Source organism: Danaus plexippus, chromosome 30 (assembly GCF_018135715.1).
Source record: "Danaus plexippus chromosome 30, MEX_DaPlex, whole genome shotgun sequence".
NCBI lineage: Eukaryota > Metazoa > Arthropoda > Insecta > Lepidoptera > Nymphalidae > Danaus > Danaus plexippus.
The window spans coordinates 2,810,237-2,834,133 of NC_083557.1; the positions used below are offsets into that span (position 1 = coordinate 2,810,237).

General features: G+C 32.1%; 3 protein-coding genes across 5 annotated transcripts; all 3 read left to right on the plus strand.

Moving 5' to 3' along the window:
* Positions 1 to 3,140: 3,140 nt before the first annotated feature.
* Positions 3,141 to 10,483, plus strand: LOC116776609 (carcinine transporter). Its single transcript, XM_032669840.2, has 13 exons — positions 3,141 to 3,247; positions 5,060 to 5,224; positions 5,647 to 5,866; positions 6,394 to 6,580; positions 6,683 to 6,812; positions 6,971 to 7,099; positions 7,335 to 7,527; positions 7,831 to 7,936; positions 8,171 to 8,418; positions 8,958 to 9,037; positions 9,655 to 9,830; positions 10,113 to 10,285; positions 10,436 to 10,483. Exons 2-13 carry the CDS (start codon positions 5,140 to 5,142, stop codon positions 10,467 to 10,469), a joined length of 1,761 nt encoding a protein of 586 aa, XP_032525731.2. The 5' UTR covers positions 3,141 to 3,247; positions 5,060 to 5,139; the 3' UTR covers positions 10,470 to 10,483.
* Positions 10,484 to 12,814: 2,331 nt separating this feature from the next.
* On the plus strand, positions 12,815 to 17,082 carry LOC116776657 (repetitive organellar protein-like). 2 transcript variants are annotated; one of them, XM_032669904.2, is made up of 8 exons: positions 12,815 to 13,150; positions 13,436 to 15,106; positions 15,175 to 15,276; positions 15,366 to 15,461; positions 15,540 to 15,575; positions 15,804 to 15,884; positions 16,356 to 16,473; positions 16,808 to 17,082. In XM_032669904.2, exons 1-8 carry the CDS (start codon positions 12,856 to 12,858, stop codon positions 16,842 to 16,844), a joined length of 2,436 nt encoding a protein of 811 aa, XP_032525795.2. In that variant the 5' UTR covers positions 12,815 to 12,855; the 3' UTR covers positions 16,845 to 17,082. The 2 variants fall into 2 exon arrangements, with proteins under 2 accessions (XP_032525795.2, XP_032525796.2); XM_032669905.2 differs by having other exon boundaries at positions 16,383 to 16,473.
* A 1,423-nt stretch (positions 17,083 to 18,505) lies between these two features.
* LOC116776656 (uncharacterized) lies at positions 18,506 to 23,415 on the plus strand. 2 transcript variants are annotated; one of them, XM_032669902.2, is made up of 6 exons: positions 18,506 to 18,745; positions 18,933 to 19,082; positions 19,161 to 19,490; positions 19,574 to 19,765; positions 19,854 to 19,920; positions 20,079 to 23,415. In XM_032669902.2, the coding sequence occupies exons 1-6, from the start codon at positions 18,610 to 18,612 to the stop codon at positions 23,041 to 23,043; spliced, it is 3,840 nt and encodes a 1,279-aa protein (XP_032525793.2). In that variant the 5' UTR covers positions 18,506 to 18,609; the 3' UTR covers positions 23,044 to 23,415. The 2 variants fall into 2 exon arrangements, with proteins under 2 accessions (XP_032525793.2, XP_032525794.2); XM_032669903.2 differs by having other exon boundaries at positions 19,164 to 19,490.
* Positions 23,416 to 23,897: the final 482 nt, after the last annotated feature.

The window sequence follows — 23,897 nt, forward strand, 5'->3', positions numbered from 1 at the left end:
GATATATATCATTTAAATGTCATTGATATCCTTTATAAAAGTTGTTCTGTCGAAAATAAAACTCACAATAATTATGAGTTGTTTTAACGCAAACTATACAGTTAATGGTAAAAACTAGTACTAAGCACTTGAAGGCGTCTGGCGTTGAATCCGATGGTAAACATAAGTATAATAAATCTTCTTAAAGTGCTGCTATCTGCTGACGTCAAATTTTACAACAAGAAATTACTGGTATCACGGTTTTTGTTTGCTAATAAAAAATAAATATTCGGATCAAAATATAATTCAAGTTATTTGCAGTTCACGCACGTTCTTGTAGGTTTAAATACATATATAAATAAACTTCATGAAATCTAACTAACAGGAATGTTTCTGAATTTAACATATTGATAGCGATCACTTCTTTAAATCACGGTTAGTATTTTTGTAAAGGAGCATCTTCGCATTTTTTATAGTTGCAAGACGAGTGATGCGTCCTCAGCGTTTGAAATTAGTGGTGCGATCGTAAATTTTTTTCGGTTAAAACTCGCACTAGATAACTGGACTAACGAATGAAATAACTTTTAACGGTCAGACATTCGGTTGCCGAGATCATCTGCGCGGATGAAAGACCAGAGTCGCGAGGATAGATCTCTCGCTACACCCAATAAAAAAAATCTATTTATAATTACAAAATTCTTAACATGTTTTGCCATCATGACATTATAGGAAATCAAAATGTCACTCAATGCCACAATGCCACAATGCCACAACGCCATCTTTGGCATAAAATTCTTAACTCAACGTGGCCTTATTAACAATATTATATAACTTATGTTTGTATAGTGATGAAATAAAACTCATAAAGACATATCACTTAGGCAGATAACATTTATTTGGTGAAGATATTAAATCTTAAGAGATTGATGTTTGAGATATCAATATCCGAGTTTAAAATAATAGCTCTGATAATAACTACTAGGTATATTTAGCCTCAGTTTATATTATCCAATAAAAAACTAGACAAGGCCGTCCTTGATACAAAGCTCAAAGAAAACGCCGTGCCGGCGAGATACCATCACTCTTAATACAGTGCGGTTAACAAATATAACAAATACATTACAAACGATGCAATATTAACCCATATTTATATAAAAATAGAAGATAATATCCTTTGAATAGTTATAGCATTGCGATCTTTCGATACAGTGCAACAATTAATGAGCAATTCATATTTATAACAACTGAATCGTCATCAGAGCAGTTTAATTCAAATAATAATATAATCGATTGAAATAAATAATAAAACATTGATATATTTTGACTTAGAAGAAATCAAAGTTAACCCATTTATAACTTATCAGCAAATGTTTCGTGCGTGGCCAGTTATAGTTAAGATTATACGTTACTGATGTGAATATAACATTATGATAGTCTAATAGAGTAATTTTCTGCTAGAAATCAATGAACAAAAGCAAAAAATCTGATACTAAGTAATTTATATATATATATATACATACTGTATACATATAGTCTGTACTAACTTAAATTTTAGTTAATATTAAAAAAAATTAACAACATGCGGGTAGGTCTCTTGATTGAATTTTATATGAAACTACCGACTATTTGTAATATTGATTACAATTAATGTAAGTATTTCAATAATAAAAACAGTTTTATTTATTTTTAGTAAACTTACTCATTCCGTTCATTTAAATGAATTACGATTTAGTTATTCGATCATTGGTAAGGAGGGATCGGAAAGTTTATGATCGTCTAAAAATAATCTAAAGTTAGTTTTAGTTGTTAAAAATAGTCCGGTGCTGGCATTATGGGATTGATTAAGGGTGATTCATGATACTTATTACGGAACCAATGTCATCTATTCTCAGACGAAAGATATATATACATATATATATATATTTAATATTTTATATATATATATTTAATATAACAGAGAAAATGATCCCAATTGTAGGTACTACTAACGGAACATATATTCGTAAAGCGAAACGAACTGGTAACTATTTCAATAGTTTCCTATACTTTGTGAATATTTCAAAAATTTTAATAAACATCAACGACAGATATCTCAAAAGCTTTAAGAAATAAACTTAACTCTTACCACAAGTTTACATTCACACTAGTAACGGAGAATTTGAAGTTTTTTCAGTGATAAATCATCGCAAATTAGATGGCGTTAATGTCTAGTTAAACCAACACACAAATAGTTAAAACGTGTCTGACTTACATATATACATTATGTATCCCAGAATGCCAAGCGTTTAAACAAACGAAAATTTCTTAAGAACTAATGAAAGTTAGAATACTTTAAAACAAAATCAAATATGAACAACTAGAAGCTAAATAACAACATTTTATTTTAAAATTTACTAAAAAATATGTTTGGTATAAGGTACGTAAAGTCAGACAATAAGACTAAACGATTTTTAATGAAACTATCACGGTTTATAGTCAATACATAGGATGTGGTTCAAATAAATGCTGTACACCAAACAGTATTTCTATTCTCTTTTATTCTAAGGTTCTCCAAAGTATAAATCGGGACCTTGTTACTAAGATTCGCTGTCCATCCACACATATGCTCGTCTATCCCTCGATATCCATGCTGTGTTTCATAAACCATTACTATAACATTAAGACATAATTCTTATTGACCTCAAAATCAGAAGTACTTAATACAATAAAACATTTAGTCAACGAATATATTCTCTTTACTCGTTATTGAACCTTCTTTCGTGATTACAACGCTCTTGGACGGCTATTTTTTAAAATCTACACCAGAAACACAGTTAAAAAATAGTTTTCCTAAACGAAAACATATTAAATATTAAACTATGCCTATTTACGTAACTATTGTGTAACTTAGCGATAAAATAATATCTATTTATTCATTTATTTTTGCAATAAATAATCATAATCTTATAAATATTATTCAAACATGAAAATTTATAAAAAATATTCGTCCAAAAACACATTATATGAATATGAACCTTCGCGTATGGTGATAAGGCGTATAATAACGATGTAACGAGCACAATTCCTGAAAAGATAGCCCTAGTTACAGCATTAAACACCTTATTAATGGACGCTAAGAGCTATAATAGCTTGACAAAACGTACTTCATTAGACTTATATATTAAAACAATTGATGGAATATTTCACTCTGCTTAAACGGTGTTCGAGGGACGGACATTGAGACGAGAATTGATACACACTGAATAGTGCGCCTTTTAAAAAGTTATAGGTGAGTTTGTAGGATAAAATTTATAGTAATATATTATATGTGCTAGATATATATAAAAATAAGTAATATTTTCAAAAGTTACGAGTGTTTTTTTTAAGTAAAAGTGACTTAGAATTTTGTTTAAAACAATGTCCTTAAATAATTATCCGTGTAAGATATCTATACCTAATACTTTTTACTTTTCTATATTTTTGTACTGAATAAGTGTTATTGACCGATTATTGCTAAAAGATTAAAAAAGAAATTAATGTTTTTTCATCATCTGTACATCGCTAATAACAATAATCAAAAAATTTTATTGCAACGGACAGAAATCAAAAGAGACCAATCGTTAGTTCATGTTCTTTATAGGAACAATATTCATTAATAATTAACCGTACCAAATTTAAAATAGCAGTTAAAATAAATCATTTTTATATACAAAAAATAATAGCTAAATAAACATAAAGTCGTTTATTTTGGATACATAATATGTTACGCCTTGTACCATGAATAAAATCGCGGTGGCCTGGAGCTTAGAGGCCCGTCTCTGGCGCATGAATGTGCTGGTTCGAAACCTGGCACGTACCGATGTAAATTTTCCGAGTGATATGAACTTTCTAAGAGTATTTAGACACCACTGACGGACGGTGAAGCAAAAACATCGTGAGGAAACCTGGTCTTATAATTTAAATTATAAGATTGAAATCGCCAATCCGCTTTGAGCGAGCGTGGTGATTAATGCCCTAACCTTCTCCTTGTGAGAAGACGCCGTTGCTCAGCAGTGGGCTCCGATAGGCTGACGATGATATATATGTAAAGCAAGTTTTGTTATAAATACGTTTCTAATATGCTATAATATCACGCGTATATCTTAATTCTGAGATTTAAGACAGCTAAAAGTGTTGCCATGATAATTACAATGTTATGAGTGAACTACACTATTTAAATATTTTATTACGCGGCTCACAATAAACATATGTGATAATAGCGTTTATACTCAGCCGTATTTACTTAGATGGATGACATGGTCTTATTTACTTAGGTTTTATGTGAGAGACAGGTTTTCCGCATTAGTTATTTTTCATTAAAGTACTTTCAAAGTATAACTCGGTTTTACCACATATATATATATATATATATATATATATACGTGTTAGTGTTCGTGTATATATATATAAATCTTATTCTTAAGTTGTAAATAAAAAAAATAACTGATAGTCTTGCTGTAAACTAATAAGACAGAGCACGTCTAAACAAACAGTAATTTTACAGAAATAAAAGAGGCTTTAGAGACACCATGAAAGCTTTTTACCTTTTCTTTCGTATTAATAATTGAATATATTTTTAAACACGTTAAAGAAGAGGCTGTTATATCAAAATATAATATCTCCCTCTATCGCTGATGGAAAATAAACACCACCTTTGTTGATTACTTCCATGTTTTATATTAGTCGTGACTTTATTCGTTCTTGTTATGAAACTAAATAAGTTTGATCATTATTACAATAACATCGTGAGACAAGCTGGTCTTATAATTTCAAATTATAAGATTGAAATCGCCAACCCGTCTTGAGCGAGCGTGGTGGTTAATGCTCTAACCTTTTCCATGTGAGAAGAGTTATTGCTCAGCAGTGGGCTCCGATAGGCTGATGATGATGATGAGCACTATAATAAGATTCTAAATATATAATTTATATGATTGTTGGCGACTGTTTTTAATCTGTACTGAATAAAAAGTTTATTAATATGTATTTTACTACTATAATCTTTAAATTACTTTTTCAGATTAAAACAAAGGAATCATTCTAACTGCTGCAATTTAATTTTCAGATCAACATCTAAAGCTTCAGGTTTAGTTGCCAGGAAGACGTCAGAAAAAGTGTCTTTTAAGGGAAAAGCGGAGTTTGAGGATGGAATCACATGAGAAGGTGGTCGAGGTCCTGGGCGGAAGCCGCGACCTTGACCATGGACAAATAGAAATGCAAAACACCAGGGGTAATAAGATTTGCAACTATTTGTACTGTAAATGGAAAATATGTGCTGATGTATGGATTTTTGTGGCTCTTTTAAGGAAAATACTTTTTTTATTATGACGAAACTATCATATAATGTTTACACATTAGGATATAATCTATAGGTTTTCCTTAAATATATGTAGTCACGTGAAACAAGCAACAGATGTCGCTGATGACCAACCATCAGCGACATCTGTTGGATGGATGGGTATTACACAACATTATTTACTTCTTTCTGAATACAATAACAAAGGCAACGCGGACTAAGACATTTAAGTCAAAGTGTGTTCCAAATTTAATACAACTTTATATTAAACATAGCTCACTATAACGTATAGGTTGTAATTTATTTCAAAGTTAAAATGAACAAGGATGAAATTAACGATTTGTAATGTTTCCCAGTAAACGGTTCAAGAACTTCAAAGCCACAGCTCAAAGATCTTGACGACTTGTTCCCGTATATCGGAGAATTTGGCTGGTACCAACGGATTCTGTTCCTCCTCATGATACCCTACTCTTTCTTCTTCGCGTTCGTCTACTTCTCTCAGATATTCATGACCATTGTGCCAGAGGAACACTGGTGCTTTGTCCCTGAACTGGCCAACCTGACTGTGGAAGAGAGGTCAGTTTTTGATATTAATTTTTCATTAGAAATTTTGGATCGTACTGCAAAATAAACACCAACATTATGTTCTAGAAAACTATGGAAGAATTTAAAATTGTATTTGTCAGGATCGGAAGAGAATTTGAAAAGTATTCTCGAAAAATTATAACATTCTCACGTAACACATATTATGTTATTTGTATCTGTTTAATGTTAAATGTAATATTCAAAGAGATTTTGATATTCACATTAGACTGCTTTAGATATTGTGAAAATCTTTATCTATTCATGAAAATCTTGCCACTGTAACTATGTGTATGGTTTAAAAAAAATTAAACAAGGAGAAAATAAAATTAAAATATTTGCGTATTTTCAAACATATTTCCAATCTGAAGAAGCAGTGGGTAAGGTACCTGCTGTGTAATGTCAAGGAGAAAATAAAATTAAAATATTAACGTATTTTCAAACATATTTCAAATCTGAAGAAGCAGTGGGTAAGGTACCTGCTGTGTGTTGTTTTAAAATCATTATTATGTACGTTTTAGGCGCTATCTCTCGATCCCAATGAAAGATAATAGTAAATATGAAAAGTGCCACGTATACGACGTGGATTGGTCGAAGGTGTTAGACACGGGGGTCCTAACACCGGATTCTAATTGGCCAGTGAAGAAATGTGAGCAACAATGGGAATATAACTATACTGATGTCCCCTATGAGACGATCGCAAGTCAGGTGAGATCATTCATAGAACAGCCGGGGTCAACCTGTCTTTTGCGTCATGTCTAAGATTAGGGAAGCTAGTTTTCTTGTGATTGTGAGGTCATTATTTTGTAGCTGGATTGGGTGTGTGACAGAGACAACTATGCCGCAACTGCCCAATCAGTTTTCTTTTGTGGGTCCATCATCGGAGGGCTAATATTTGGATGGGTGGCTGATAAATTTGGGCGAGTTCCAGCTATACTGGGTATGCTATAACTAAAATTTATTTATGACTACGTAGACACAAAAGATATATATTTGAGTAGAAATAATATTATTTTGTTTTTTAAATATAATTACAAATAATGCCATTTGTCTTCTTTTTTTAAGATTCCCAATAATAAGATTAAAATCTATTTTCAGGTACGAACATGGCTGGTTTCTTGGCGGGGGTCGGAACTGCGTTTGCGAACAGCTTCTGGTCTTTCTGCCTCTGCAGATTCCTCGTGGGCCTGGCCTATGACAATTGTTTTATGGTCATGTACATAGTCGGTAAGTGAAACCAAATATTTACCGTTTTTAGTGATATTTATGTTTCCGGTTGCATCTTATTGAAATAACTTTCTATTCATACAAACTCTTTATGATAAAAGTTTAGGTAAATCTGTGCAAAGTCTCTAAACATTTAAGTTCTCATTGAAGTTGTCTATATCATATACAGAATACTCAAGTTTTGATAGTAAACAAAAGCAAAATGTATTATATTCTTATAAAATTTCAATTTCAGTGGTCGAATACGTTGGTCCAAAATGGCGTACCTTCGTTGCCAACATGTCTATAGCAGTTTACTTTACATTCGCTGCATGTCTTCTACCGTGGATAGCGCTGGCCGTGGCTGACTGGAAGATGTACACGCTGATAACCAGCGTGCCATTGGTGCTGGCTATTTTCACGCCATGCGTAGTTCCTGAAAGCGCTAGGTAGGGTGCTTGGTATTAAATATTTATTGGAGAATTAAAAGTATCTGGCCATTCTAAAACACCAAAACAAATGTGTTCATTGTTTACTTATTTCAACCAATTTAGATTTCTTATAATTTTAGCTTTTTTATCACTGGAAAACTATCAAAACATAGAACAGTGTAATTTAAGTTTTTTTTAATGAAAAATAAAATGAGACGAGTAATTTTTTGTAAATCATAAGACACGGTATATTGTACTGTGTTAAGGTAAGTTTATTTTCGTCGGCTCAAGGCCGAGCTCATCAGCTTATATGTTTTGCAGATGGCTTATATCCCAGGGACGTATAGACGAGGCTCTTAAGATATTGAAGAAATTTGAAAGAATAAACAAGAAGAAAATACCTGATGAAATATTTAAAGAATTTAAGGTAAAAATTACGCATGTATTTACTATTTCACTGATAGAAAATTAATATTTGCTCTAAAACATGAAAGAATTTATAGTTTAGATAGCAATGAAACCTTATATTTTTTGATTACAAAAATTACCAGCTTTACGATCTTAATAATTAAAGAATTAAAATAGCTACACTTTATTTATCCTCAAGAGACAATAGCAGTCAAAGTATGACAAGTTTTATATGAAAAAAAATTAACTCCAGGACACCGCCACAAAAATAGCAAAAGCCGAAGAAGAGATCAGGAATTATTCTTTTTTGGATCTCTTCAAGACCCCTCGCCTGCGGCGTCACAGTCTTCTTTTGTTGGTCATCTGGATGTCGATAGCCATGGTCTTCGACGGTCACGTCAGGAATGTCGGTTCTCTGGGCTTGGATATCTTCCTGACATTCACAGTCGCTACCGCCACAGAGTTTCCCGCTGACGTTCTGCTGACTTTGACCCTGGATATGTAAGACTTGCAAAATTATCTAGCGTATCTTTCCTAACAAAATCTTTATCGAAAAATGAAACTAATATTTTCGGATTTACTACGGGTTTTTTAATATTTTAACAACGTACATCCATTCTCATCTCGTCTTCGTGATCACGGATGCTGCGAAGTAACCGAAACGTCGGGACTATGTAGCTAAAATAATAAAATAAAGCGTAGTAATCCGAAAAATATTAGTTTCATTTAAACGAATGCTCGCGAAGTCTTAGATCTCAAAGTCTTAATGACAAAAACCAGACTCTTAACAGTATTTATTAAACTATGTTTGAATACTCCTTGTATAAAAAGATTGCTTGCTCTATAACTACATAATCCTCACACTGACAAAATTATATTATTTTTAATATGCAATTATTAAATGGCGGTAAAACAAATTATCGTCCTCTTATTATTTCTGCCCAGTACCTATTACTTGATAGTTAATATATATATATATATATATATATATATATATATTATTTTAATACTAATGTCTTAATAATGAATATTTGTTTCAGTGTCGGTCGTAGATGGCTCGCTTTCGGATCCATGTTGTTAAGTGGTATATTCAGTTTCCTCGCGACAACGGTGCCTCATGGTGAGATGATTTTAAAGAATAGTTTGTAGAAGAGAATGTCCTATTGGTGACGAAGAAAATTTTTTTTAATTATTACCTTCTAAACTCCAAGTCTTCATGAAATTTCAAACAATCATCTTTATTTAAAATAATATTAATATCGCATCTCGTGTTCAAAATGGTCAATGACATTAATGACATCAGTAAGGACACGATGACTTAAATATCAAAGACTGAACGTGGGATAAGGCACGTTACTGATTCGAATTCCGGGATATACATTTCTTTGTATTGAAGGATCTGAAAAATTCTTATACTCTGTTCCATTTAAATGAAACTAATATATTTTCGGATAAACTACGCGGATTGTATTACTTTAAAACTACATAATCCCGACGTTTCGGTTACTTTTCAGCAACCGTGATCACGGGCAGACGAGATCTCTCCTAGTATATCCGAAATATATTAGTTTCATTTAAATGAATAAAACACGCGAAAGTCTAAGACCTCATTACTCTGTTCCATTTCATAAAAACAACAAAGTCAAATCCTAACCAAAGTCCACAGTATATATACAAAATTGTATAATTAAATAAAAATCTATGCCTTGCTATTAATACGTGATAATTATATCCCAGGTGTACCATCAGCAACATTGGCTATAATCGGTCGCTTTGCTGTGAACATATCCTTCAACATCGGCATGCAGTACGCGGCGGAGTTATTACCAACTGTGGTGAGGGCCCAGGGTCTGGCACTGATACACATCACGGGTTACGTGGCTACAATACTTGTGCCATACATCGTGTATTTGGTAAGATCTTTATATTTTCTGACTATAATTTCGTATTTAAATATCACGTTGCTCATATTGTAACGGTTAAGGAACAAGCGTTTACTATGTTAACCGTCTTTCTCTTTAAATAAGAAATCAGCGATATACAAAATCAAATTTTATTGTATAAAAAAAAAGTATCAAAAGTTATGCGGGTTCTTTTTTTATTGAAAACTCATTACCTCCAGTCTATACTTCTTTCTTTTCTCATTTCGATTAAGAAAATGTTACTCCTGGTTAAGATTATAAATCTTCTGTCAGGCAACAATATCTCCTATCATTCCTCTTCTAATCCTTGGAACCATCGGAATCTTCGGTGGCTGTCTCTGCCTCTGTCTCCCAGAGTCCCTGGGCAAGGATATGCCGCAGACTTTGCAGGACGGAGAAAATTATGGAAAGGAGCAGAAATTCTGGGACTTCCCCTGTTTTAAGAGGTATTGGACTGAGTAGACTTGTGAAAATTGATTTTTAACAATGAATCTATGACCTAATTTCATTTAAGATAAAAAAAGATCACTGTCAGTTATAGTTTTTAACTTTAAAACCTAACTTGTGGAAATTATAAATTTTATTATGTTTTTCAGGAAAAACCAGGTTCCAGTGGAAAACAGATACTGAAATCGAATAAATCGATACGCTTCTTACATTAAAGACTTGGCAACAGGAACAAAACCATTCTAATTGTAATATTTGTAAAACTGAATATATATTTAATACTATATACATTATATAGTCATTATTTTCAAAATAGCCACTCTTATATATATTATATATTATATTTATATAAATAAAACATTATGTATAAATATTCCTTTATTTTATTCCAAGACAATGACAAATTTGTCTTAAGTTGTTCATGTAATAACGTCACTTTTTGTTAACATGTCAGATAATGTTAAAGACTGAACGGGTTATATCATATATTAAACGTAACTGATGAGAATTTGAGAAGCAATCATCATCATCTCAGCAGTGCGAGGTCCACTGCTGGTCATAAGCCCCATCGACTTCCACTTGTTTGATCAAAAGCGGCCTGCATAAAATGGTAGCCGGGCGTCTACAGCAATTCTTCGCACTCCTAGTCCCACCGTTACGGAGACCGCTATCATAGTCAAGGCTAATGGAGCTGTCATCATGAGGGGATTTGTCGATACTCGCCACGCTTGGCAGTCGATTTGGCGAGCGTAGTATAGACGACATGCTTCAGGGATATTCTGCTTCCCATCTTCCTGGTATATATTTCTTTAGTCGCCTTTACGACACCCACGGGCAGAGAGGGGGCAGTGCGATTCGCGACCGGTACAACACGATATAAAAGAAGGAACTCTCTTATTATTATTTATTAGCAACGAGTATTGAATATTTTTTTTTCTCGTTACTTTTAATGCCTATATCATGAAAACGGTTGCAGCGATTTGATTACAAATTTCACTATACATAACAATCACCTCCACCAATAAAACAAAGTTTTGTATTATTTAATAATAATTAAACAAATACAAAAGTAAGTAAAAGTTGGAAATAATTGCGAAGTTGATAACGTGTACGAAGTCGGGAGAAGAACTTGGTATATATGTGAGAGAGTGGATCCTCGTGGATCCTTGGCCAAGACCCTAGTTCCATAAAAAGCTTTCGAGTCTTGGCGTTAAGTACCGATGAGGACAGTCGGCTTTCAATTTTGTAGCAAAGATAGTCTTTACTGAAAATGATACTTGTTTTTTACTAAAAAAATCTTACAATGAATGTCAAGAATCGTACAGCAGAGTTTCTACCACTGTGGCTCCTAAGAGCGAAAGTAGATTGAATTCAGTACGATTATGCTTGGACTTTTATATGGTAAATTTTGTATTACAATTGTGGGTACTTCAACAAAACTGATCACCTGATGTATTTTAAAATTATTTACATCCGTGAAGTGGGTAGTTTGTATTATTACAAGAAAAGGAATATTTTGATTGACTGGACCCTCGGCGCGGCATATATATCATACCTTTAAATAAAACACATACATACATTTAATTATATCATATAAAAATACGTCTAGGTTGCTGTATGATCTTTAAACTATTCAGTTAAACCATTGATTCCTGACAAAACTACTCTCCTCAAACCAAGGTAATCCATGATAAACCAATGTTTTGTCCACGTATGTTTTTTTTTGTACGTAAATACTAATATAATTCATATACTAAGTTTAGCATGTAAATCACAATAACCCGGAGGTGTTAGGTTCGTATCTCGGGTCGACGAGTTTTCCGTTCTACACAATATATTTTAATTCATATAAAATATAAAGGAATTGATTATGATTTCATTTTTTTATTTGCTAGTTAGTACGCCACGATACTTTTAACGTGCCAGTATTTTACAAACATCAATATTTTTATGTTACAAATAGAGAAACATTTTACAAACTCTTAAGTATGAAGTAAACAATAGTGTTGTACGCTGTTATCGATAACATAACGCAAATTCACATTATTGTTGACATAGCATCGATTTTATACCTATATTAACTATCGATTACAATCATTATGAAAAAGTTATTTTGTATGTAGTTGTTTTAATAAAACTTTTTCGTTATAACCTTTCAAAATTTATTAAAAACTATGATAGTCTTAAAGTAAAATAACGAAACATTATTTAGTTTGCACAAAATTTATTGGACATTACAAAATTTTTGTTATCAATGCTTTAAGGAAATTTTAAACAACCTAGTTTTTATATTTATATAACTTTCATTTATTATTTCACATAGAAGGGCTTAAATACTTTTTTGATGGCCTATATCTATTTTGTGTATTGAAGTATAAATAACGAGAAGATCTATTCGATATAAAAAAAAATCAAAGTCTTGTTAATATTAAATATAATAAACTTTTAATCGTAGCGATACCAATCACTAATGTATTTACAAACAAACATAAAACTTCGACCGTAGTATACAGACTGAATAACTCTCGCATCCGTCATTCCAGTCACGAGAGATGTTAAAATAAGTATTATGTATAAGCAAATATTGGCAACGGTAGTTTTAAGTTCATTAAATTTTATATCGACATCGTATTTGGAGGCTGAGTCAAATTATCTTAAACCGAAACTCGAAAGGAACAACGTAGTCAACAAAGGTCTCTGGATAAGACGAAAGAATCTGAGGAACCCCAACGAATTCATATTCAGGGCCAATTCGTTAGATGTAGACAAAATACTGCAGAATAACTTCGATTTTATAGGCACCAATGTGGAAAGTTCACCCATCTTCAACAGCTACTTGGACAGAAACAAAAGAGCGATACGTGGTAAGTAATTTAATTAATAAAAATGTTTATTTAACACATGCAGTTAATCATGCATATAATGATTTCCTGGTTTTAGTTTTATTTCCTAGTAAGAGTATAAATAGTTACTAATTTCTTTATACTATAGCCTACCGCATAAAAACTGCTTTGAGTTCCTAACTTTATGCAAATCTAGATCGCTAACCAACAATGTAATCAACGACGGAATATCCTTATGAGTCTTTTGAAACCAATCTGCTTGTAAAATAATAAATGGTAATTATATGTATAATAACTTTATTGCAGATAAGCAAAATCTATCAAAAATATGCGAAAACAATGATTGTAAAACACTCAGTGCTAACAAATTGTCTATAATAAAATCGAAGCTCATTTCTACTCTTAAGCCAGCGTCAGTTTTCAATGACTACCCTTATGAAGTAGCTGTCCTACTAGACAACAAGGACTTCCAAGATAATAATGTAATGAAAGAAAAAAATATACGTAACAAAGACAAAAATGAAACTTCAAGGATACAAGATAATAAAATAGGAGAAAATTTTTCCAATGAAGTCGTAAAACATTTGACAACGACTACAGATTTTAATACTACGCATAAAAATATAGCTGTACCAAAACGGAGTATGGACAGACATAACTATGAAACTGAATTGGTGAAGAAAATAGAGTTCACTGAAGACTTGAATAATGCTTACAATAAATCACACAGGAATGTATTTGATACAGAAGACATGGAATGGCGTGATCGGAGTCCAGCACCTAACATAAACATATATAAAGTATTACCAAAATCTAAAGACGTAAATAGCAAGGTTATAACAGAAAAAGGACTACTGAAACTATTGACAATGTTGACCAGAACGTTTAAGAAGATTATGAAACAACATCACGACATAAAGAGAATTCACAGCACTATTAACAATTTAAACAACGATTTTATCCAGAACATAAGAGATTTGACAAACAAATATGAAGATATTAATGTAAAATATTCAAAAATAATGAAAGTGAACGATGAACTTCGATTTACTGAAGCTAAAATAAAAGATAAAGAAGTCAATTACGATAAAAGGGAAAGAGAGCTGTCCATAAACTTACGCGACTTCCAAAACCAACAGAAAAAGTTCCTTGATCAGCAAAGAAAATTTTATAACATGCAAAAAATTATGCTCGCACAGAACGAGAAAATTAATATGAAACAGAATGTTATCGCGCAAACGCAAAGCGAAATTTCACGGAGGCAGCACCATTTCGCAAGAATTTTTAAGAAAGCCAAAGAAATTTACACAGAATCCAGAAAATTGGTTCCAAATAAATTGAACTCGGCGATCGCTAAAACTGAAACCAAGCCGGTTACTGAAACTGAGGATCCTATAACAGTTTTGACGACATCAGCACCCTCCCCAACCACTGAGCCGGTCAAAATAAACCTCTTTTCAATACCACCGATGAACAAATTAAAAAATCAAGATCAAAAAATATTAGAAGAGAAAGACGAACAGACGGTCGACGATTTAATATATAAATATTATTTCAACAACACTTTCATAGACGAGCTTATGAAAAATAAAATTCTTGCATCATTCGGAGCTGTAAATGATAACAGCGACAATAATAACAACAAGAAAAAAAGAAACGAAAGCAAATTGAGAACAACCATCCTGTTCCCCGTAAATAAAAAACATGAAAATAAAAATGAATCGAGAAGAAAAAGATGGATAAGAAATGTCAACAAAAACAAAAAGAAACTTGTCCCACCGCAACCACCGGTCAGAACGAACAACCCAGTGATACCTGACCGTGGTAACCAAACGAATGTTATAGATTTAAACAACATAAATAATGATCCTTTCGTGACAATGGCCTACAATTTTTGCAAAGAAATAGGACAGAACGTCAACCTGCAAATACTTAAATGGTGTATAGAAAAAGCGTTGAGGCGATTAAAAGCTATTGGTAGGAACGAAATACTGTAATATATTTATTGTAATAGCAACATTTTATAACGGAAGAACATATTGCAGATCTCGTGGCGCCATTTACAATGACCACTGTGGGAAGGAAGAAAACGGAGGAGAAATTTAGTACAACTGCCAAACTAGCTACAGATGTTAGGACAACTTTAAGTGAGTGCAGAGCGTGTTGTTTACACCATACGATACGATTTATCTTATTTTAATCGCTTACGATACATCGTTTCCTCTAACAATTTTAGCCACACCGATATCGCTTTTGACTAGCACGCGGAGATCAGATCACAAAATCACTTCAAACCCAATCGTAACATCTAGCCCAACTATGTTTTTTCCTGGTAAATATATTTTTGAATACATTTAATTATTATTTTTTTTTAATATATACATATATATTATTATTTTATTATTTACAGATAACGATGAATTAGAGAGTAAAATAAAGGAATACGGTAAGCAATTTTACGCTGACCAATAGAATGAAAATAGTTTTTCTGTTTGTCTAAGCTCGAACTGTTTTAAACAAAGTTTGTTTGCAAATTAGAGGTCCTTTGCAATAAATTTTGCTTCAACAAACTGAACTGGGCTCTTACACTATTATAATCATTACTCCATAAACAATTGTTTTACGTCCAAAAACAGGAAAAGATATTTAAGGTGTATTTTTTGAAATTCCACAGAATTGCTCCCCGATCCCGAGGGAACAGTTTACTTTGACGGTAGCTTACACGCGAGTGATCTTGGATTAGTACAGAAAAATGGTGAATATTTTTATAATCAGACTCGCATCGATTCTTAGATAAAAAAATATTGATATGTATGTAAATTTACATGGGTATATTTTATATCTGTTATTTTTCTTTTACGATCATGTGATGCACCCTTCACTTAATTCTATGCAAAAGAAGTTATCACTCTGATAATAGATTATTTATATTTAATTATACCCCTAACAAAACACCCTTTCAACGACGTTCTAAGCCAAGGTTTGGATTATACTCTTGAAACGAGCATAGCCTTTCGGCCATTCAGGCTCGCATTTCGAAGATCAGTCCACTCGGACTTCACTTCCTGCTCGGTGGCAAAGCCTTAAAAAGGCTAACATCATTAAACAAATCGGATAAAACATTACTCTCTATGAAAGTCAGAATACGTCTAAATTGTTTATAAATGTCAGATCTTAAATGTGTTAACAATTAAGAATACTCGACTTGTCTAACATTTTCCTTCAGGTGATTTAGACAGTGAGGGTTTTTCAGACATTATGCCTGGTTTGGAAAGCAACTCCAAGGTGGAAGTAGATCCTTTAGCATTTGACCTTCAGGCGCAGAGGAGAGCCAACGTTCGCAGGTAAGTCGTGACATAAGTTACTATAGTTTTGAAGTAGCTTATCTGGCAATTTTTACATGTAAAGATCGTATAAATCGTCTACACCAGGAACTAGAATATTACTTCATATCTCTTTGTACGATTTAAGTAAAATGGATTGATTTTTTCTATATACGAACAAGTCTTTATGATCGCAAACCATCGAATGTCAGCATCACAATTTTGCTGTCACAAAACTTTGAAAATGATAAGATTTGCTCGGATAATTCGTTAAAAATATATATTTTATAACACGAACAAACTGACACATTGATGATATTATAGTAAAATAATGATTTAATAACTTCTGTTTCAGAATAAACGAAAAAATCATAAACATGAAGCGGGGATGATTGAAAAAATAACAATTGCCACCACTGTATATACTTAGAAACATAGCTGTAATATTGTTAATACGTGTTAATGAATATATTAATAAATATAATTCAATCTTTTTTAATGTAAATAAGTTATAAATAAAACATTTTTTTGTTATTATTTATAAGTGACAATAAACAGAGGTTTTGGTCAGTATGAAATTGAATTTCTTTTTGACAATTATTATAGAAAAATTAAAAGAAATGTACAATATATACGAGTTTAATTAAATAATACAGATGATGCCTTAAATAAATAACCACAGTATTTATTGATGTAACTAAAATATTATATAAAATTTATGTATATAAGAATCTACGTAAATGCTACGCCGTTTCGTGCACAAAGGTCAACTGATGCGAGCCATAGTCACTGCAACATGACTGTAATGCGACATGCGAAAGATAGAGCAAAATTTTAATGCTACACTTACCTTTATCCAATAATATAAGTTTCGTTTCAAAATACTTAAATTTTTACAATTATGGTTAATATGCAGAAAATTGAAAATTCTTTTTTAATAGAATTTTCTACTTAAAAATTTTAAATATATATTGAATTGCAATTTGTATTTTTTATCCATCTATCAATACAAACATTCAATTATTCGTTCTTAAAACATCAGATATACATTATTGTTAAAGAGTACTTTAAAATTTAAACACTAATTACCTAACCTCCTTTTGTACGCGACAGGTATGAGACAATTAGTTCAGGGGTTACAAGAAAATATTAGAATAACATTGTAATACCCGAATTTTGTTTATTAAAGTGATACATTTCTCATAGATGAAGGTTTAAATAAAAAAAAAATCTTTATTCCTTAAATAAAGTCATTATCGATCATAATTATTAGCTATTAAGCACTTTATTTATTATAAAATTATCTGAACAAATTTTATATCTGTCCCCGCCCTACTTATTCTGTTGAGAATTTAACGTACCATTTCTTATGTAATATTTAATTGTTTAGTGCAGACTATGCGACCATATCGGCTTTTGAACAAAAGTAATTAAATTTATTATATATACTTATTAAAAGCTAACAATATTTTTACCGATTATTCAACAACTTGTGACAACCTTTATTGTAAACAAGACTTAAAATTGTAAATTCTTATTTTTTTTTTTATATTTTTATATTGAACATTTTAATAAGACACTAACTATACTTCTTTTAAAAGGTCAAAAATTAATGTAAAGCATATTATATTATAGCTTACTCAGTCAACAAAATCAAATTGTACATAAATCTAATAGTTTTTGTCTCCCAAAATATGTATGCAGAAAATAACATTAAAAAAAATGTTAAAATGCTCCTAAAATAAGAAAACTCAATAGACAATTTTGTATCATTATTTTTAATTACAAAATTTTTATAAACCTCTCATCAGTTCAGGAATGAAATCGAAACATTGATAAACAAAAAATAATTCACTAACTTTGTAGAAGATCCGGAAATCCTGTAGAAAATAATAATAATAATAATAAAAATACTCACAAAAAAACACGAACCGCAAATAGAAAGGCCATTGTGTAGACGAATTTAATAGCTGTATTTTGTAAACATCCTTCGCAAAGCTGTAAACAGATATGCAGTTTAGAAACTTAGTGCTCGAGACTCGTTTGTAACGATTCAATGTTATTAATAGCACTTACAAAAACAAAAGTTACAGAAATATTTTATATAACTTACAGAAATAGATTTTACAAAAAAATATATTTTATTGTAAACCATTGATGCCACGATGGACCTACGACGTTGTCTTCTACAGGATGTTCTGTGTCACGATGATATCTACGGCGATAATTTTCACATTGATCCTGACAAATATTTTTATTGACATAGATGGATTGTTGACGAATAAGAAAAAGGGTGCGTTTGAGTATTTTTTTTTGATATAATTTAACAACAAATCATAATAAGAATCGAAATATATATATATGGAACCTTCAACTCCTATAAATCGTAATGAGACAGATCAATTACACGGAGTACTTATCAGGAATTATTTAAGTGTTATTAATATAGTTATAAAATATAATCGTCAAAATTTTTACAGTTTTTCCTCTTGTGTCTGACGTTTCTAATGCAATATCCAAGGTAGAAAATTATTTTCCACCAGAAGATGCTCAATCAAATGTATTCTATGATGAGAATAGCAACTATGATGGGGATTTCAGTCCAGCACAAAGAACAAAAAGATCCACAGGTGAGTCAATATATTTCTATTATATCACTTAAGTTCCTACAAAAAGCTGTACAGTAAAAATAACAAATTTATCTGAAGCAGAAACTGAAAACATATTACTTCAAGTCAGAAATCCGCTGATGAAAAAACTGATAACAAGTAAACTGGCAAAACTTTTGGAGGAAATGGATAAAGAAGGTCCAAAACAAAGAGAAGACTCGCATCAGGATGTCACCACAGCGAAAGCGGAAGTGACGGTAACTGAAGTAAGCCCACTACAAAAGACCGTTGTTAGAGAGGACCTGGTGCATCTCGCCATGCATAACATTCTTCTGCAAGGTCTTGTAGGTCATATGGATTTGAATCACGTCTTCAAAAAGGTCCATTTACTTTTTAGAAACATCAACGAAAATACAGCAATCGACGAAGGTAACTAAATTGACTAAAAACCCAAATAATATAGCCTTTTTTTGCTATAAGAACTAAAAATAAAAATTGTATTCTCATAAAAGGTAAAGTTTTCGAATCGCTAGTTGAATCGAAGGAAACAACTGAAGCGGCCATCAACGCAGGAACAAGTCGCACTTATGAAGAACACAAATTAATTGACGAAATTTTAAATTGCAAAAATTTACAAGACGTTGTGTCAGAACATAATGAATGCAAACATACAAACAAATCTGAAACCTCACATCGAAGAACAGGTGAACTATTTACTTATATATATATATATATATATATAATACAATATATAAGATATTTTACAATAAAGAACATTTTTTTCTCATATAGATAAAGAAGAAAATGTAATTATAAAAACGATTATTGAAATAAATGATTCGAATACTAAGAAGTCATCGTAAGTAAAGATCTCTAAATCTTGTATAACATTCCGAAGATATTCAATTACCAATACATATTTATTTGGCTTTGATTAAAAAAAAAATCTTGGTCTCATTGAAATAATGTCATTACAAAGTATTGTTAACATTTATTTTGTATCATCAACTATTTCAGACGTCCACAAAATATTCAAGGATTAATAAAGCTAATATACAATGGTAAAGCTATAAAAATTAAACAGTTAAACGAAAAGTTACCGGATAAGAAGGAAACAAAATATAATCGCGACATTAAAGAAACGACTGTCAGCAGTGTAACCAATAGTCCTGAGGTAACTGCTCAGGCATCGACCACTATTAAAAATATGTACAAACAAGATCAGAACCCACTTAATATAGTTATAGAAGAATATTTAAAAAAACATCCTTTTCCTAACTTTTTTGAAGACGGCAGCGAGATTAAGGCCTTCGAATCGAAAAGACTGAAGCGACAGATAAAAATAAGATATTTCAATGACGATAAGACAATGAAACCTAAACAGATGCACAATAAAACAAAAGCCAAAGATGATGATCTGTATATAGAAATAGAGACACACTTCGATGGAAAAGGAGTAAAAGGTGAAAAGAAGAAAAAGTTAGTTAAAAATCTTATTGAAAAAATACAGAAGGCCCTCAATTCTGACATTCAAAAACCACATGACAAAGAACGCATAAAATTTATAAAAAGAATACAAGATCCAATTGATTTTAAAGAACATTCGATTGTTGTAAATAAAGTAGTCACATCTTACGAACCGGTTGCGGAACGTTTGCTCGATCCCATTGGGAAGACTCTAAAGACCCATGAAAACGTAATAAATAGATTTGGGGAAACGTGGAAGAAAAAAGTAAGTGGACCTAGTTTTTTGACGGTTTCCAAATCAGTTAACTCGGCTGAAATGAGGGAACTGAATATAAATTATGATGCTGTGTCCAGAAACGGTATTCCTAAGAGATTGCAACAGCCACTTAATGCAGAGGTAAAAGATGACGACATCACAATGAAAGCTGAGTCAAATACGGGTAACATGAGTTTATTTTTTAAAGATATAGATGGCACCGGTTTCTCTATAGGAATCAATCAGTACGTTGGAGAACCACCCGACAAAGATAGTATGCGAATATTTAACGGTATTGAAAGCCTTATAAGAGAATATCATAAAAGTTACGACCATGGAGATGTAAGCAACGAATCTAATATTGAGAGAGAAGACAACTACGTTCAAAGGAGACATAAAATTTCAAAACGAGATGCCGATTATCTGGAGGATGATTTAAATGAATACACCAAAGCAATGGACACGGATTACCATTCAAATACATATAAAATGTTCATGGAGGGAAACGTTATAAGCGAAATAAAAAATGATAATTATAAAAATGTACCCATAGTCATCAACGGGAAATTGCTGAATAAGGAACTGAAACCCTCCGAAATACTGACTCTAGCCAATTTGGCGAAAAGAAAAAAACGCGCTTTAAACGTAAAAAAAATATCAAATTTAAAATCCAAGATTAAACTTAACAGGTACATTAACACAAAGGCTATGGCGAACAAGAAAATATTCCTTAAGAATAAAAGAAATAAACGTGAAATTCAAAAAATCCGGATCATAGCAAGAGATCATTCTGAAATACCCAAACAATCGGATGAGAAAATATTTTTAATATCGAGGGAAAATACTTACTCTGATAAGGTCATAAGAGACATTGAAGACCCAGAGACAGTTATTGATAAAAAAACTCATGACCTCAACGACGACACATTCCCATTCGGAGACTTTTTTAGGATGCAAAATCCAGAAGCACAACCTATATTTTCCGATAACGAATACGAAACAAAAGTGCGTCCAAATGTGGTTTTGTCCAAATACCCTCACATTTTTATGGATGACATGACGAATTCCAAAAGCGAAGATTCTAAAGACACCTACGTGAATGAAAGGACGACGAAAAGTAAACAGTATAGAATAAAATATGGTCCAAAACAGGTCAGAGCAAACAACAGAGTCGAAGCTACAACTGTAGCTGCTGGAATTTTTGCACCAGACCAGAAAGTCAATGACTTCGTGAATGCTCTACTACCTCCGATATCAAGAGCTAAATACAAAGTATCCGTCAAAGTTACCCCAAAAAACATCTCAACAAATTCAGGATTCAAAGAGGTCCACACCAGCGTCAACAAAAGCTTCGATCAAGATGGCGTAAGATATTATTCCCTCTTGAATGTTTCAGAAATATCCAAAGTTGAAAAATTAAACAGGAGTGACAGGAAATTTGATCTTAGAAATAATCTCGGCATCGATATTGCACAGCAACGGCAAATGAAGACTTTGTTGAGATTACACAAGAAGAGAGTGGACCAGCAGTTGAGTAATTTGATAAGAGAGAGTAAACATCTCGAGGCGATGATGAAAGAGGACAGCGAGATAAATATGAACGGAACTATAAACATCCTGAAGGGTGACGACGAAGACAAAGATGGACTGAAAGAGGAAAAGATCAATAAAATACTAGATTCCGTTAAAAAGTTAGAAGAAACCTACAAAACTACATCATCACACGCAACTACGGAACCCGCAACAGACTCACCAGTTGAAAACGACAAAGCCAAACTTATTGACACAATAAAATTAAACGAGCAAGTAACTTGTGAGATACTGAAAAAAATTGACACAAACACGAACATACTTAAAACTTTCTTACAAAAATTTGGCAATAAGATTGACACAGAGAAACACAGCGCGGAAAGAAATTACGGTGGTGTAAAGTTAGATATGACCAAGGACTGGAAATTATACAACGCTAAAGATCCATTCTTTGCTGGTGAGGAATTGAAAAATGATACAGTCCCGTTTATTTACGCCTACCAACAACAGATGCCTATTGTGGGGAAAGACCAAAGTCTCGCAAGCTTGATGTACCACGGTCACATACACGCGAACTCGGTCCAAGACATCAACCATAATAAATTCAAGAAAGCAAATATAAAAGACACCAACAACACTGCTTACTTCGTCAACGCAATGGACGACTTTAATACTAAACCAGGACCCTTCGTATCAGCGAATATTAATATAAATACAACGAATGCTTAGAAATAATATTACTAAGATATAAGTGGCAAGAGAGTCGGAGTGCATCACATTTCCTAACGATTTAAACAGCAGATCATATAAAAATGTTTATAGTATACTTAATACAAGTTCGCGTACACTAAATACGTTGCGTTTCACGTTAATCATTCTATACATAATCCACGTTAATACTATAATGTGAGATTCATGAATGGAAAAACTATTAAAGATAAAACTCGGTATGTACACGGGGTTATCTTAGGCTAACTGGCATCGTACGATTAAGACTTTAGTAACTGCAAAGTTCAGTAATTATTTCAACTTTATGTAAGTTTTTAATTATTATTTTAGCTTCACGTGTAATTTTTATAAATAAATATATTTTTTTAACTACGTTTTGAACATTTTTATTTATTAAGATGTGTATTATTTTCATATTCCTTATTATTCTGTGAAAGTACCTACGTATAAGACGAAACCTCTCATCATTCCATGGACTCACCGTGCGGGTGCCGGGTCCATGATGCAGGGAGAGGAGCTTCAACAGTGCCCGGGACTTGCGACCCAGGTGTAGGTTTAAAGGCCCCAACTAACGCGCGTTGAACGCTCACCGCCACCGTCCAAGCTCCTCTCTCTACCTAACCAAATTTGAAACAAACCTACTAGGGCTGTCTAGTATATCGAGTGTTTTTGAAAGAAATTACAAATCTCTCGTTTTGTTATCATCCACGATTCTAGTTACACGTCGTACATATATTATATTAAGTGTGAAATAAAGATATAAATACTTCAACAATTTTTAAAATCTAATTATGTTGTAATTATAATAATTAAATTGTCATTAAATCTGCTCAACTCCGAAGCCATTAGACTTA

What these genes read in the sequence shown, in the direction of transcription:
- LOC116776656 (XM_032669902.2), top strand. Translation starts at nt 18,610, where the DNA reads ATGCCACGATGGACCTACGACGTTGTCTTCTACAGGATGTTCTGTGTC. An exon ending in GTTGACGAATAAGAAAAAGG is followed by an intron (nt 18,746 to 18,932) that starts GTGCGTTTGAGT and finishes AAATTTTTACAG; the next exon opens with TTTTTCCTCTTGTGTCTGAC. An exon ending in AACCTCACATCGAAGAACAG is followed by an intron (nt 19,766 to 19,853) that starts GTGAACTATTTA and finishes TTTCTCATATAG; the next exon opens with ATAAAGAAGAAAATGTAATT.
- LOC116776609 (XM_032669840.2), top strand. Translation starts at nt 5,140, where the DNA reads ATGGAATCACATGAGAAGGTGGTCGAGGTCCTGGGCGGAAGCCGCGAC. An exon ending in AAATATTTAAAGAATTTAAG is followed by an intron (nt 7,937 to 8,170) that starts GTAAAAATTACG and finishes AATTAACTCCAG; the next exon opens with GACACCGCCACAAAAATAGC. An exon ending in CGCGACAACGGTGCCTCATG is followed by an intron (nt 9,038 to 9,654) that starts GTGAGATGATTT and finishes ATTATATCCCAG; the next exon opens with GTGTACCATCAGCAACATTG.
- LOC116776657 (XM_032669904.2), top strand. Translation starts at nt 12,856, where the DNA reads ATGTATAAGCAAATATTGGCAACGGTAGTTTTAAGTTCATTAAATTTT. An exon ending in AGATGTTAGGACAACTTTAA is followed by an intron (nt 15,277 to 15,365) that starts GTGAGTGCAGAG and finishes TAACAATTTTAG; the next exon opens with CCACACCGATATCGCTTTTG. An exon ending in TGGATTAGTACAGAAAAATG is followed by an intron (nt 15,885 to 16,355) that starts GTGAATATTTTT and finishes ATTTTCCTTCAG; the next exon opens with GTGATTTAGACAGTGAGGGT.